General features: G+C 39.1%; 1 protein-coding gene across 1 annotated transcript in view; it reads right to left on the reverse strand.

Moving 5' to 3' along the window:
* Positions 1-218: 218 nt before the first annotated feature.
* APAF1 (apoptotic peptidase activating factor 1) overlaps positions 219-17,084 on the reverse strand; it is a 58,145-nt gene continuing 41,279 nt past the window's right edge. Inside the window, exons 21-27 of the mRNA XM_066633413.1 lie at positions 13,205-13,330; positions 11,584-11,709; positions 9,399-9,518; positions 8,633-8,758; positions 6,134-6,256; positions 4,946-5,089; positions 219-2,610 (exon numbers count right to left, since the gene is read on the reverse strand). Coding sequence (XP_066489510.1) covers positions 2,464-2,610; positions 4,946-5,089; positions 6,134-6,256; positions 8,633-8,758; positions 9,399-9,518; positions 11,584-11,709; positions 13,205-13,330 — 912 coding nt within the window. The 3' untranslated portion in view covers positions 219-2,463. The remainder of the gene's footprint in view (positions 2,611-4,945; positions 5,090-6,133; positions 6,257-8,632; positions 8,759-9,398; positions 9,519-11,583; positions 11,710-13,204; positions 13,331-17,084) is intronic.

The following is a 17,084-nucleotide window of genomic DNA, read 5'->3' on the forward strand; positions in this document are numbered from 1 at the left end:
TCTACAGCTCCACACAAATAAAGATACCATGTTCTCACTGCCAACCCCACATGCAAAGATACTAAGCTTTGGCACACTGGTTGCATAAGCAGTTCTTCCTTCTTGGATTGCAGCCTTGAACTCAATATGACCAGAGAAAATTCATAAAGGGAAAAACACTAAAGAAAAGGAATCAAAATGGACAGAGAAAGATGGGAAAAAATACACTACAATCTGCATTGTATTAAAAAAATTTATTGCTTAAAGATAAGCAATCAACTTATTTAATTAAACCTAGGAACTTGCTAGGCGAAGTTTTAGTAACATTAAAAAATTCAACATGGTCAGCAAATTTAGCAATTTCCCCTGATACAGAGATGCATCCCAATTAACACAAATGCAGCACAATATAGCCAAAAGCAAAAGTTTTGAGATGCTATTAGTACTCCTACTATCTCTTGTATTGTCAGATAAACTGGAAACAAGTTCTCTGTCCAAATTTAATAGACCAGCAATCACCGGTTTAATTATCCAACTTCTTTTATCTTCAGTTGAAGTAGATAGCACCAGCAAAAATGTTTAGATAATCTTATTTGAAAGTTTTCAAAAAGTATTTTCTGAGCTGTTGCAACCTCTAGTAGCTTTAAACACACATTCCCCTTTTGCTTCTCCAAGAATTTTTTAAAAACTAAACCTTGGTTAAGCCCATATCACAAAAAATTCCATACTCCTTGCGCCAGCCAACCTATAAGATGCTGTGCAAAAGAATGGGAATGGCTTCTTTCCGATCCCTTTGAATGGCATCCTATGGAGTCTTTTGGATTTGATCTCAGGTCAGTACTTGCACTACTACTACTACTATTACTACTACTAAACAGAGTACACAGGAACACACTACCAGATTTAACATAAGGATATTCTTAGTGAACACCCCAACGTATTGCTCTGGTACATGCGGTAAAAAAAAATGAAAAAATTATCCAAAGATAAAGTTAAACAGAACACATACATTATTACTTTTACTCAGGTTGGTAATATTTGTCATTAATATAATGGGGTCATTTAAGATTTGAATTTTTACAGATGAGAGTAAAGTTTGGCAAACACAGGAAATACTGAAAAGTAATGATGTGTTTTGTGTTAAATGTAACCATATGAAAGACATTGAAATTTCTCTTTAAATGACATGCTTTGAAACTAGTGCTTCAAAGTTACAACTGCTTTTGTTGGAAATTGAATTTGTAATGGTCAATCTGAAAATTAGTTGCCTGTATTACTTTGCAAGCGTGGCGTTACAAACCTCAACTTGCTGTTAAGCTCCACTGAAATCAAAGTGAAATCCTACATACACTGGTTTGCATCCAAAGGTGCAGTTGCACAAGGTGAAGACTTCTGCTGGGACAAGCAAGAGGTTCCCCAATTTTCAGCAATTCCCTCTCCTTCATACAGCTTCCCTCAATGCCACATTCCATGCTGCTCAGGAAGATTCCTCAACCATTGAAAATGGGTTTTAAGGGGATGAAGAGTAAATGGGAAGCAGGAAAGCCCTGATTCATTCCTAACTCATGAAGTCAGGATCCATGCCACCACATTTACTCATAAGTGTAAATGATATGAAAAGGGGCAACATTGTGGACTTCTCTCATTAAACTGGAGCTTTCAGCATTACTGGACTAGGCAAGTTCCCATGACAGTTAGGATAACAGAATAGGGTAAAACACATTGTCCACAGTTTACAACTCAAGACGTAATTTTGTGATTTTCTATTAATTATTCAAAGTGTACAAAAGCCTGTATTTTACACATACTTTTGATGAAGATACATCAATATATTTTGAAATAAAAAAATGTGCAATAATCCTATATAAAGTTTGCCATAAAACACACGCACAATGTTTTTCACAAGTCTGTTACAGCTTGTAGTTAACACAATTGTACCTTTGGCAGAGTTGAAATATTTCATTTTATGCTAGTGGAGTTTTTCAACTATTCACATAGTAGACCAAGGTTGTACACGTACTTAAAAAAAATAAAGCAGCACAATGGATTTTTTTTAAAAAAAGATATGCACAATGTCCACCCTTGGGGAAAAAATGCATTTCGTAAAACAGCTGTTTATGATATACTATAATACCGTACTTATGGTACGGAGACATTTGCCACTGGGTAAGTGACAACATTTCAGTGTATCATACGCTTTGTAATTCTCCTTCTGGTGATCTATATACTACTTGGTATAAATTTTAATCAATACAACAAACCAATAATGGAAAAGCTACATAATTTGAAAATCAAATAATTCTTATCAAAACGTGCTGATTCAAAAAAGTTTACAAATATACAATAGAAATAAATATATTTAATGCAAGCCCAAATGAAAATCGCTTCACAGCTTTAAAAAAGATTTTAAAAGTATTTGTGGAATTTCCTTCTGGCTCAGAGTATTTCAGTTACAAAATTGGTCACAATCAGACTTAAACAGATTTATTCCATAATCTTTAGTACATATAAAATTCCAAGGTTATCAACAGTCACACAGATTTTGAAGTCTGGGGATACATGCAGTGACTGAAGATTTGTTCCATTTGTGTAGAACGTTTGTAGGGGCTCGCCAGTCATCACATTCCACCACTAGAAGGAAGAGAAAGATACATTCTCCATTACAAAACAATACAATTTGAATGCAGTACCGTTAGCACCATTAATCTGGATAATGGGTCTGTAATGACCTCTGTAATGACCTACACATTTGATGTGAACAAACAGAATGTTTTGGAACTATCAACTGTTAACATGAAATTTTAAAATCTACTCTAGGTCTTTGACAGGGATGTTTTGTAATTTTCAACCAAGGAGCAAGAAGATTGAGGATAGCAAATGTCACGCCGATCTTTAAAAAGGAGAGGGGACCCGGGAAATTATAGGTCAGTCAGCCTAACGTCTGTTCCAGGCAAGATGGTGGAATGCCTCATCAAAGATAAAATCTTAAAACACATGGACAAACAAGCCTTGCTGAGGGAGAATCAGCATGGCTTCTGCAAGGGTAAGTCTTGCTTCACAAACCTTTTAGAATTCTTTGAAAAGGTCAACAGGCATGTGGATGCAGGAGAACCCATGGACATTATATATCTGGACTTTCAGAAGGTGTTCCACACGGTCCCTCACCAAAGGTTGCTGAGAAAGCTCCACAGTCAGGGAATTAGAGGACAGGTCCACTCCTGGATTAGGAACTGGTTGAGGTCCAGGAAGCAGAGAGTGGATGTCAATGGGCAATTAAGCAGTGTGCCCCAAGGATCTGTCCTGGGACCAGTGCTTTTCAACCTATTCATAAATAGCCTGGAGCAGGGCTAAGCAGCAAGGTGGCCAAGTTTGCAGATGACACAAACTTTTCCGAGTGGTTAAGACCAGAAGAGATTGTGAAGAGCTCCAGAAGGATCTCTCCAAACTGGGAGACTGAACAGCAAAATGGCAGATGAATTTCAATGAAAGTAAGTGTAAAGTCATGCACATTGGGGCAAAGAATCAAAACTTTACATATAGGCCAGGGGTGTCCAAAGCTTTTGGCAGGAGGGCCACATCAGCCATCTGACACTGTGTTGGGGGCCGGGGGGGGGGAAGAATTAATTTACATTTAAAATTTAAATACATTTACATACGTTTACATAAATTAATATATTAAAGATGAACTTATATGAATGAATGAAGGTCTTGCAGTAGCTCAAGGCCTATAAAAGGCCTTGCACAAACAAAGGCTAGCCTTTCCTTTGCTGCCACTACTGCATCACAGAGGTGAAACAACAGCAGTGGAGGGAGCTCTCATCCCACAGCTCATGCGAGAGGTCAAACAGTCGCCCTCACGCTGAGAGCAGTTGCGTCGGGCCAGTGTGGGTTCCAACAAATCTCTGGAGGGCCAGAGCCTCATTGGAGACTGGGGGCTCCCTGAGGGCCGCATTGAGAAGCCTCCAGGGCTGCAAGTGGCCCCAGGGCCGGGGTTTGGGCACCCCTGATATAGGCTAATGGGTTCTGAGCTGTCTGTGACAGATCAGGAGAGAGATCTTGGGGTCCTTGTGGATAGCTCAATGAAAGTGTCGACCCAATGTGTGGCAGCAGTGAAGAAGGCTAATTCAATGCTTGGGATCATTAGGAAAGGCATTGAGAATAAGTCAGCTAATATTGTAATGCCGCTGGTTAGGCATTACAATTCGATGGTTAGGCCACACCTGGAGTATTGTGTCCAGTTCTGGTTGCCACATCTCAAAAAGGATATAGTGGAGATGGAAAATATGCAAAAGAGCAACTAAAATTACTGGGGTGGGGCACCTCCCTTATGAGGAAAGGCTACAGCGTTTGGGCCTCTTCAGTCTAGAAAAGAGGCGCCTGAGGGGGGACATGATTGAGACATACAAAATCATGCAGGGGATGGACAGAGTGGATAGAGAGATGCTCCTTTCCCTCTCACATAACACCAGAACCAGGAGAAATCCACAAAAGTTGAGTGTTGGGAAAGTTAGGACAGACAGAAGAAAATATTTCTTTACCCAGCACGCAATTAGTTTGTGGAACTCTTTGCCACAAGAAGTAGTTATGGCATCTTGCCTGGATGCCTTTAAGAGGGGATTGGACAAATTTCTGGAGGAGAAGCTCATTACGGGTTACAAGTCATAGTAGGTATGCGCAAGCTCTTGGTTTCAGAGGTAATCTGCCTCCAATTGCCAGATGCAGGGGAGGGCACCAGGATGCAGGTTGTGCCTGTTGCCTTGTGTGCTCCCTGGGGCATTTGGTGGGCCACTGTGAGATACAGGAAGCTGGACTAGATGGGCCTTTGGTCTGATCCAGCAGGCTCTTCTTATGTTCTTATATTCTAATTTACTACCCTTATAGTACTAACAGTGATTTACACATTTCACAGTATTTTCAAATAAATTTCCAAAAATAATATAGTGGTACACCACTTCATTGAATTTACCTGTATATAACCTCCAGAAGAAACAAGCATCTTACTATCAGGGGAAAAGCAAAGGTCTGTTACCCAGCCTCCATGTGCTGATTGTCCATCTAATGAAGCACAGGAACAGAGGTGAAGCAGCTCACCTCTTAAGACGTTCCAAACCTGAAACATAATACCGACATTTGTGCAGCATAACATTTCATAATATATTTCTACTTGAAAATTCCTCCAACACACAAAGCAGGAGATACTTGAACTATTCTTGACCTTTGTCCCTGATGAAAATCTCCACAACACTGTCATGGTTAAAATTTATCATCCTGACATTGACACTTCTGAATTAAAACATTTCTTTATACATTCTAAAACCAAATCCTTTCTTTGAAACTACCTTTTAAGAGGGAAGTCTTTGGCTACTGCCATACCCCACTGTAACTAAGCTTCAGTACCTGTAACTGAAATAATGGACACATACCTCCCTGTTTTTTAATTAAGACTTATACCTTTTGAATAGTTTAAAACGAGACTTGATCCCAGTCCAGCCTTCTTATTCCCACCTCATTCCTGCACTTAGAAAATGATCTCTCCCACCTACTCCTTTCAACTCTACAAAACAAACTCTTGGAAAATGCAACCCCCACATTCTTCTTCAATTTAACTATCCTCTGCTGTCTCTCTTGTACAACATCTACTTTGTAAGAAAGATCTGTCTCCTTGTTCTTTGTAAAGTGCCATGTATATAGATGGAGCATAATACTGATAAATTTAATCTTCAGTTTAAAAAGAAAAGTTAAGGCTCTTACAAATTCACTCATGTCCCCAAAAGCACGGACATTGTTTAAGGTGTGCGTCTTTTTATCTATGCCATGTAAACATTAAAGTCATTCTACAGACGTTTTTTAAGATCAATGCTTCCTATCAACCTTCTTTCCTTGAGGGTTAAACATATTCTTTCTACTGAACTCTAGTCACCTTCTTGACATTATTGTAACTACCAATGAAATTTTTCTCCGTATCAGTAATAACCTTCTTGTAATGCGATACCAAAACCTAAACACAATCACTCGAACAAGATCAAGTAAAGTTGTTAACCCATTTGTGCAAAGGTTGTGGTCCACCCAGCTAACCCACAGCCTCCACAGAAAAAATTTTTCTATTAGATTATTATTATTAAAGAAATTGTTTTAAAATAACAGGATGGATTACCCTTATTTCTCCATTGTCATCTCCTGTGGCCAATAATTCATTAAGGGAGAAAGTACAGCATCTCACACAGCCTTCATGGCCATTTAGCGTATGAAGAAGAGATGAACTTTCAGAACTCCATATCTAAACATTAAAAAGTTTTGTTTACATTTTAGCACTATTAGCTTCATTATGAACATTCTAGCTATTGAACCTTTTGGACCTCCTAGATATGGCAGTGATATCAAAATTATTAAGATAATTCCACAACATATGATATTCCCTAAAGTAGTTCAAGATACTATATAGTATCTGAACACAGGATATTTTTATGCCCCTGGAAGAACCATGATGAAATTTTACCTTGTAACAGCAGAGAGCATCAAAACAGACAGTAAGCCAACATATGCCTCCACAAGCCCAAACTTTCAGCAGCAGAGGCACTGAGAGTAGAATCCAGACTTTGAGATAGGGCAGGGCAGGCCCACTGAGCAGGCCCAGAAGTGTTGCAAACATGCCATAAAGCATGTTTGTGACTACTTGAGAGCTGGCTATGTCATTGCTGGCTTGCCTATTGTTGCTGTTTGCTGCCCTTTTTACTAGAAGGATTATATTGAGTGCTAGGGGGAAATCCGGCAAGTCTGATTGTCTGATATGAAACTGATCACTTGGGAAAGCTTTGAAGACACAGATACACTGCAAGCCTAGATCACTGTGTCACAGCTTTTCCCAAAGGGCCTATTGCTGTAATTTTTTTGATTACTGTAAAATACAGTACTTATTTTTGTGCTTCAGAGTGGTTCCCAAGTGTAATGAAATTAAAGCTAAAAAAATCCATATGGTTCAATTTGCAGGAGAAGCTTCTAGATTCCCCCTAAATCACTCATATTCACATAAACAGGCATGCCCCATTATCCACATGGGTTCTGTCCTGGATAGTGCAAAAATTGGCATTCAAGCTAGGCTTGCAACATGAAAGGAGGCCAATGTCAACACAGAAGAAGGCAAAGAAAAGCTGTGTTTAACCCGCCTGATCTGTATCTGACCACTGTGCAGGTCACTTTCATTTGCAGGCTTAGATGACCAGGTCTCAGGATGGATTGCATCCCAATGGGGATTCATTATGTTGAAGCATTTACACATTTGTGCAGTTTGACCCTCAGCTGCAAAGCACTAGTCAGGCTCGTTGGCTGCTCCATTACCTCATGTACACAGAGTACACCCAACACTTTCATTCAACTGTATTGCAGGAAAGGGCTGGTAATTATAGCTTCTCTTTTATGCAAGTTTGTCCATCATTACCGACCTTATTGAGGAAACCTGTTAAGATTTGAAGGAATGCCAAGAGCTCTTTGGAATACAATTTGAAAACCACTGTTTTGGATTATCTTGCCTATGGCACAAGAGCTGTCCATGGTGCTGGAGATTATATAGTCAACAAAGGATCTATTTCTGATATAGACTTAGATTTTAATAATTCCCTGCATTTAAAATAAGATGTCTGGGTCATTATTGGCCACTAAACAGCAAAAAATAAGAAGTTGGCATGTGGGGTATCCCTATTTATTTTCAATTATCTGTTCTTGACATTTTCCTTCAAGTTCTCAAAACAGATATTATTTGTTGGAGCAATAATCTCAGTGGACTTAAATAAATTTTCTGTACCCTGCAAAGACTAACATTGCTTTGGTCAAGCTACCGAGTAGCAATTTAACCCATTTTTGCCCAGACCACAGGTGTACACATTTGGTCGCTGTTGCATACACGCAATGTTGGGTAGAAATTGCTTAAGGAGAACTTTTGACTTTAAGCTAGGAAAACATATTAGAGCACATTAGTTCCCCATTTATCCCTACTCATTGCTTCTCCCAGATAACCTATTATTTAGGACATCCGAGTAACTTGCTGGATAGTGGTAGCTGAGTGAGTTTGGGAGAAAAACAATAAAATTGAGACTTATTTCCTTTGATCTAGCAAAGGAATAGGCAAGATATTCAAGCAAAAGGAGTTAATGATTAAAGTTCAAAGTTTCTGTGATACAGTGCTTGGAAAAGATTCCCTCAGGGCTGGAATAACCAAACATCTGTTTACTGGTATATATGAGATGCAGGAGCACCAAGCATGCACCCTGAGGTGCAGAATGTGTGGCCTAGTCTCCAATGAACACATGCATTCATTGGTCTCAGATTCCCAAAAGCAGCCTGGTACAGTGCCTGCCTGTTCATCATGGGAGAAGGAAGCAGACAGGACTGTGTTATGCTCCTTGGGGATCCTCCAAACAGACACTGCATCTCTGGTAACTGAAAAAGAATGTTATTTCATTGAGAAGGACTGATATCAGTTCAGAGAGGCAGGTTCATACTCCAAGAAAATGATCCATCAAATAAAGCACTTTTAGGTCCTATTGATTTCAGTGGCAAATTTAATTTAATTCAGTTGGAATGCTTATCTTTTGGATGGACTGTGCCCTATATTCTAGGGGCACAGAAACTTGGGTGCCTTTTAAGAATATTTACCTACCTTGGCAGTCTTGTCAGCAGAAGCAGTGGAAAACATAGTGGCATTAGGTGAAATAGCACACGAAAGAATAGTATCTTCATGGCAAACAATATCTTTTTCCAGTTCTCCAGTAAATATATTCCAGAACTGCAATATTAAAATCTGCTGTGAAAGATTCTGCTGATACGAGCTCAACAACAGAAAACAAGTATAAGTTTTGCTTTAGAAATACTTAGTAGCAGATGGCTTTTAACATGCATACACACACCTCTCTTAATTTTCACCCACTGAGTATTTTGCAAAAAATGATGAACTGAAATTATTTAGTGATATTACTTCTATCCCACCTTTCCATGTAAATATGCTCAAGGCAACTCCCAAAGACTGAAAAACACATCATAAAACAATTTAAAAGCAAACAAAACTAGCATAATACTAGATGCTAAATCAATTTATAATAAATCAAATTAATACTAAATCAAATTTATAATTTAACATGCTATTAAGGTGGATTATCTAAGACCATATCCTGACTGAAAACAGAATTTGGGATTGGGATAACAAGACTTCTTATCCAGGGCTAGATTAGTTATTTTGAAGCCTTTAGTGCATCTCTGGAGGCATTTACTGGTTCACCATATATATATTATGCATACAAAGGTTTTGCTCTGCTTGTATCTAATTTTGATTCTTTGAAAACAGGAATACCAACTTCACATTATTTGCAGCATGTATTTTTCTTTAACTACAAGTGCTTAAGTTGTCAATATTTTAATGTTTTCTGTACCTTAACTGTTCCATCAAATGACCAAGAAAGAAGATTTGAGTGTCCTAGAAGATGAAATTTCTTGACAGATTCCTTGTGCCCTTTCAGAACAATGCATTCATCTGACTGCCAATTCCATACCTGATTAAAACAGAAACAAAAATAGATTAAGAAAGTGTCTTTGTCTTTAGGGTTTTTTCAGGCACAATGATGTACAGAATTATAACTTAAAATTACAATGTGAAGCAGTGTGATGTTGGTTAGACTTGGACCACAAAGACCCAAGTTTAAATCTCCATCTGGCCATGAAGCTTACTGGACCAGTCACCACCCCTCAGTCTAGTCAACCTCACAAGTTGCTGTTAGGTTAAAAGGAGGGGAAAGAGCCAGCCATGAGCTCCTTGAAATAAGGGAAATATATAATGTGAAAAATAAGTAAGTCATCAGATACATTTCATTCTCTGATGGGACTGGAAGCCTCAGTTGCTCCATGAATTTGAGGATCCAATCATATCCAACTTAATAGTGCTGATGCAGCTGTGCCACTGGGGCATGTGCTACATCTTGTGGTGGGGGTGCAGTCATGGAGACCTCCACAAGGTAAGGAAACATTTGTTCCCTTACCTTGGGGCTGCATTGTGGCTGTATTGGTGCTGCAAAGTTGGATGGGATTAGGCCTTGAATCTACTTTGCCAGAAGGAGCTATAAAATTGACACTTATGCCTCTTAATTAGATGAAGAGTATGACTCATTACACAATATTGCATATTATCAGTATTCAATTGATTGTACCCTAAATTTAGGTAGTCTGGTAGTTTTGAAGGAGGCAACATTCCAATGAAGAAACTCTATCTTGCTGGCACAGTAGGGTTGATGCTGTGATCAAAGCCACCTTCTAGGAGCTCCCAGGCAGCCCAATCCTGAGCTGCCCGGGGTGCCCAAGCTCGACAGCACCAAGAACGGCTGCTGCCGGATACTGCGCGCCCTGGGCTACTGCGGGAGGCGCCTCGGGAGAAAGGGACTTTTGACCCCTTCTCCCGGGTAAGATAAGCAGCCCTGCTATAAAGGCGCTCATGGAGGCAATAAAAGCGCAAGGTGCTCATGGAGGCAATAAAGGTGCAATAAAGGCGCTCATGGAGGGCATGGAGCCCTCCACGAGTGCCTTGGATCTTGCAGAGCAGAGCTCCACAGACCTGCCTCTCTCCCTCACGCCTCCCTCCCTGTGTCATGCCTCCCCCGCCCTCTCTCCACCCCCTGCCAGCCTCCCCGGAATGCTTCCTTCCCACCCCGTCCCCTGCTTACCGTGCCGCTGCTTGGCGGTCCAGGAGACCGTTGAGCCGCGGAAGCTGAGTGACTGCCCGCACTAGCCTAGCACTGGCCGGCGTTGGGCTAGCACAGGCAGGAGCCCAGCGGAGAGGCTTGCCTCGGTGGCACAAAGCCGTGCCGCCGAGCACAGGATTGGGCTCTGACTTGGGTAAAAAAAAACACAAATTTTTAAAAGGAGCACTTTCAACTGGGCAACTGGAGGGACGATCATATCCTGTGGTGAGAGGCCTGGAGCTTGTTACTCACCAGAGGGGGCAGGATAGTTGTCATAAGAACTACATCAGCAGATCCTTGGGTGGTGAAGTTCCTTTATTAATTTCCAGTTGTTACAGAAATACTCCCATTCTAGAGATTCCCCCACTTCTCTAAACAGGATCAGTAAATCTATTTCCAACTTTAGAGGCGCTACAGTGCAGGTAGTCTTCCTGTTGATCAATGGCAAACTAAGAGGGCTGTGGCTTATGAAAACTGCAGCTATTTCTCCACTGATATAGGCAATTTCTTAAAAAAAACAGCAGTAATCAGAATTTTGGATTTCCTGTTGAAAAATTTCAGAAACTGTTGTGCAGTATCAGGTCTACCATAACACTAAGCAGAAGCCAAAGTTCTCAAAACAGTTTTCTAGAAGAATTAAACTAAAATAGGACACTACTACTACAGAATGTTACATTTTCACAACACCTCCTTCTGAGAAGCCATACCTTGCAAATCTAGATAGAATATAGAAATTGGCTAACAGGGGATAACTAAAACTAGCTTTTTGTTGGACATCTTGTATGTTTCAATGGAATTCAAGCAAAACACACTTTACTGGACTGAAACAATGTCCCCCCCGAAATATTATACTGTTTCAAATAAGAGTTTAAACATATTCCCATACTTGTATAGTTGAATCATCAGAGCTTGAAACAAGGGTCCTCCCATCAGCAGTGAACTGGCAATGTCGTACAGCCTTCCTGTGACCAGTTTTTGCTTTTAAAACATTTCCACTTGATAGATTTAACACCTTTTCAAAAAGAGACCAGACAATATAGTTATAAGGGGTTAATTATGTAGGTGCATTAGGAAAAGGCAGTCTGTAATTTTTATGCCTTATTAGTAATGAGAATGTTTTCCGCAGTCTCCATTATTCTGTCCTCAGACGATGTTCTTCCTACCTACCTAATCAATTTAAGAATGTTAAAAAAACCTTCCCACCCCAGCAGCAGCACGATCGTTTTGATAGTGCTGCTGCCATTGATATTGCCTTGCCCCTTAGGGGGCAGAGGCAGAGCATGCAACTGAAGTGTTCTGTGATCTATAGGTATCTGATGTATGAATGGCAACCTGTACGTGGATGACCTACACATACGTATTTCTATTTCACTAATACAACTGTAAAACAAACCCTACAACAAATACACCAGTAATATCTTAAAAAATGATATAGGACTAGTGAACATAAATTATAAGAATGAATGTTTCTCATCAAACAGCAATGCCTTCATGACTGAGGAATCTGATACCAGCAAAAGTACATCCTTCCCCTTTTCCACCAATATGCGAAAGTAATATTCGATTCTAAATACTATAGCATCTTTTGCACATTTGACTGCCAGCAATACTATAGCATCCTTTGCACATTTGATTGCCAGCCTAAAAAAAACTTCGAAACAACATCAGTGGGTTGGCTCTCTCCTGGCTGCCACCCATCTTATGCCTGTGTTAACATCCCTAAGCCATACTTAGTGGCATAGGCTGTTCCATAGCTGAAACCATTAGAAGTTTTCCAGAGTCACACATTGACTCAGGTCTGCAGCCTCAACCTTCTCCACCTTCCGGTTCTTGGACAAGCATCACCCACTGTGCTTCAAGCAGTGTCAACACTGCACCCCTTCCCCCATAAGACTTTTCATTCACTAAGGCCCAAATCCTAACCAGCAGTGGCATAGCTGTGTCAATGGGAAACGTGCTGCATGCTGCAGTTGGTTGGTAGTCATGGAGGCCTTCTCAAAGTAAGTGAACGTTTGTTCCCTTACCTTGGAGCTGCACTGCCCTTATGCTGGTGCAAGAAAGTGGGTTAGGATCGCGCCCCAAGTATTTCAACTTTGTATTGAACTGTCTTTCAAATGCCCTGGTATGGACTTGTTCTTGGCTTGTATTTTTTAGGAACTCAGTCTTCTTGCTTTGATATTCCCTATGTACTCCAACTCTTCTAGAACTAGTTCAGCAGAATAAGGAAAAGTGATTGCTGGCCCTTCTTCCTCATTTGAGAACAGATAACAGCTTATCTATGTTAGGAGCTTAAATAGCAGACAGTTCGGGAAGAACAGGGCAAGTCATTCCTGATAGACCTGAATTATCAACAACACACTACTTTTCAACTGATTATCCCTCATAATATAAATTCGGGCCATAAGGTTCCAACTGCCATTCTGTCGTTTTTTGTACAGTGCCAGAAATTACTCCAACCGCACAACACAAATCCAAACTACTCTTATTCAAAAGCATAACAATTTTACCTTTACTGTTCCATTCTCCTCTCCAAATGCAGCACTTTGCAGATCCTCACTTAAGCAACAGCAAAAAATGGAACGCTCCTGTGCTTCAGTTGTGTATACAGTATGGTCTCTGTATCCATCTATAAGCTGAAAAGCAATGGATAATTGGAAATTACTCTTCTACAACATTCTCCAGCTTTCAAGAGGGAACATCCAACTTTCTCTTCTACCTTAGTGTGATCTTTAAGCATACTGGGCATCCAGTAAACATCCAGTGCATGGGATTTTTCAAATTTTCTTAAGACCTTTCAAATAGTAAGACTGCACTGCACTTGAAAGTAATCAAATATTAAGATATATTATTCCTGCCTTTTTATGAATGCTTCCATTTAATTAAGCAGCAGAACTCGTAAGCTTATGTTAGAATCAGGGCTTTCATGATTCTGAATTCAGAGACTCTTGTAAATTTTTTTTAAAAAGCAATAGGATTTCTGTCCCTTTTTGCTAATAAGATATGCTAGAACACTGGACAAAACTTGGTGAACTCTCAGAAGTTGAAGGGTGGGGGCTAAGGGGAATTCTGGGAGTTTTAGTGGATATGGGCACATGCTAATACCCTGCATAATTCCTTGCATTACTGGGCTTCTGCAAGTCATTGGAAGCTGCTTTCAAAATGCATGTTTCAAGTTAGCACTGCAGAATGGACTTATTCACTCAGGCTTTATATTTCCATGATATTGGGGGAGGGCACGTTTTACTTGCCACCTTCGTCCAAGGAGTGCTCTGTGTGCCTGTGTGAACACTGAGAGGCTGATGTGTGCATGCAAATCTTCTTAATAGCACCTTTCAATTTTACCAACTGTAGACTGTTTGAGGATTACAACATGTCCTAGCTATTTCATAACTTGCCATCTAACCTGGTGAAAAATCCTACAGAATTCAAAAGCTAGTTATTTGATACCTGGTTACTTTTTGTGTTGGTCTTTAATAAAGACCTTGCAAGATATGGAACATCTATGCTGTTTTGCTTAATGTACATAACATTTGTTATAAAGTTCTGCTTTTCTAGGCACAAAGGTACACCCAGTCCTGGTTTGAAATAATTCTACATTACTGCTGAAATGCAGGCAATATAGATGGAGCAAGTTCAACATATAAGATTGCTTTCTTGAACAGCCTTACATTTCTAATTTTAACTGTGCTTTGAGTTTGAAAAAAATACATTTGTTTAAAAACTTATTGATTCTCATTCAGAAGAGACAACTGGCAGCTTGCAAGAATACTTCTAAAGGCAGAAATATGCAATGGTCAGCAGTGGCAGAGGCTCAACATGCAAAAATCCAAATATTCAGAGAACAGGTCCAACCAACACATGTGGCTTTTTCTACTTAACAGAGCTGCCTGTTTATACTTGTCTTGTACATCTGAGCCCTCCAACAACAGCACAGAAGCAACCAGAGCTTTGTTTTAGGGCAAACCACCCACAATTTCACTTTAGAAGGAGTTCTTCATGTCTAAATAAAGCTTGTAATTATTTTTCAGAAATGCTTTAGCTATTCAATGGTATGAAGACATGAATACTGCTGTAGAACAGCTGCAGCACTTTCTCTTTCCGGTTTTATAAATAACCATAGCAACGCTAATATATTACACTGAAAAACAAGGAACATCATCATTACTTTAGTCTTTATAAATCTTTTCTAAAAGGGTAGTCCAAGTTATATAGTTTTCCTCTTCAAAAAAAGTTACCCAATTATATTTTCTATCTCTGATGACATTTCAGTGTTTTTCAGGCATACAGGTTAGAAAATCTTATTAATGTGGGAAGATGGATTATAGCTAAATATCAAATGACTCTCAAAAGAACAGGTCCTTCTCTATAGGTCCTTGAGTTCAACCTGTTCTATAGAAAGATTTCTAGTTCGCTCATGATTTATAGATCTAAAAGATGATGATCCCTAATTTTAAACCATTTTTAGAATAATTAAAAAATAGTCTGTATATAGTATGCTTCATTAAAATGTATTTTGGTTCTTGATGACAAACTGAATGAAGAGCTAGGTGTTGTGCTGTTCAAAGCACTGAACCAAATTGAATAGTCAACCTGTGAGCTGTCCTGGAATTATTTCCTGTGCTACTGCAGACATATCCAAAGGAGATCTTAGTTGAGTCTCCTCAAAGTAGTTAGAAAGCGAAAATCAGCACCAGCTATGCAAGCAGCCTGCCATCGTCTGTTGAGAGGCAGAATATGAGTGGGAGATTGCAGGAAGGATTGGAGCACTCCCAATGATGGCCTCTCTCCTTTTCTACATTTTGCTTCCCATCCTGAGCTGAGAGAATGGCCGATACATTCTGGAGTGACACAGGAGATAACTTGCAGAACTGAGTCAATTAATGGACCCTATGAACTCTTGAATAAGGGCAAAATGTACATGCGATAAACACACATAAAGGCTTTTATGATACGCTAGTAGTTGACTAGTGAGCCAGAAATGGAAACAGAATTTGCCTATGTGTTTTCCACTGTTGAATAACTTAATTTATACTGTTCCAATATTTTTCTGTTTATAGTTCCATCTTGTACATGAACAGTTTTGTACATGCTATAATCACGTTCAAACGCAACAGCAACACTTGTTTTTAGTTTATTCGCAGACAGAAAGAACAAGGAGCGTGTCTGTGGAGAACTATCGCCACTACTTAATGAAACAAGACTTCAAGCGAATTGGTACTTTACCGAAATGCCACAATTTCCTGATTGACAATATTGCTTTTTAAACGTAAAGAGTAAATATTCCTAGCAAAGATTGAAAGAGTATTTTGGCACATGCCATTTGCATTAGAAAGTTTTCATGGGACAATTCAAGAGACTGTTCCCTGCTACCCAAATACTTAGAAATGAGATTAATTCATCTAACTATGTTCTTGATCCATGAAAATAGTATGGCAAAATCAATAGACAAGATCAAAATTTGTTTAAGCTTCTTTAATCAAATAGAGGCCTATTGCTATATTAACTCATATAAATTTCCTGGCTAACATTTCCAAGGGATGGGAAATAATTAGAAACATAATTTATCACTAAGAGGCTGCAGGAAAATTTTTCTTTGCTTCTCCAAAACATCCACATTTGGAAGTTTCTGAGAGGACTCATGACATTATTCTACCCATTTGGTTATTCCAAAAAAACATAATGTAAAGCTTATTTATTTATTGCTGAAAATTTTTCCCCACACTTCCATCACTTACGGACGCCCAGGGCAGCTTACATAAAACAAAAATATGCAATAACTTGTTACACTTAACAACCATAAACATCAAAATACAATAATGATACAATGCTGCTATTATATTGTATATAATACAATACAGCAGCAATAAGCAAAGTATTATTCTTATTAATCTGTAAAATTATTGCATTACTAAGAAACCAATCAAATTTTAACTAGTGGTTAATCTCAACACCAAAATAAAATTTGTTCCAACATAATCTAATCACCCTTCAAATCCTCTCCACCTCTATTGCAATATCTAAGCATTTTATTAGACAAAACACATATTCAGATTTTGAAATAAGTGATGCTATTTTGAAACATTTTGGGGAAGAGAGGGTTTAAATTCTGAAAATAATAAATTCAAACTTGACACTGGTAACTACTTATAAGCATCCTGAGGTGAAAATCAAACATGTTAAATTATTCCATTTACTAACTGCATAGTAATACAGAGAATAGGAAAACATGAAGATCTGAGAGACCAGCAGATCCATTTTTTTTTGTCGAAGCATTAACACAACAGACTATGTATCATTATCTTAGCTCCACTGTCTGGACTTAAAGGGACAAAGCCAGCACTTGAATTGGGCCTAGAAATAAAAAGCCACTGGAGCAATGGACCAACA

The sequence above is a fragment of the Tiliqua scincoides genome, chromosome 7 (assembly GCF_035046505.1).
Source record: "Tiliqua scincoides isolate rTilSci1 chromosome 7, rTilSci1.hap2, whole genome shotgun sequence".
NCBI lineage: Eukaryota > Metazoa > Chordata > Lepidosauria > Squamata > Scincidae > Tiliqua > Tiliqua scincoides.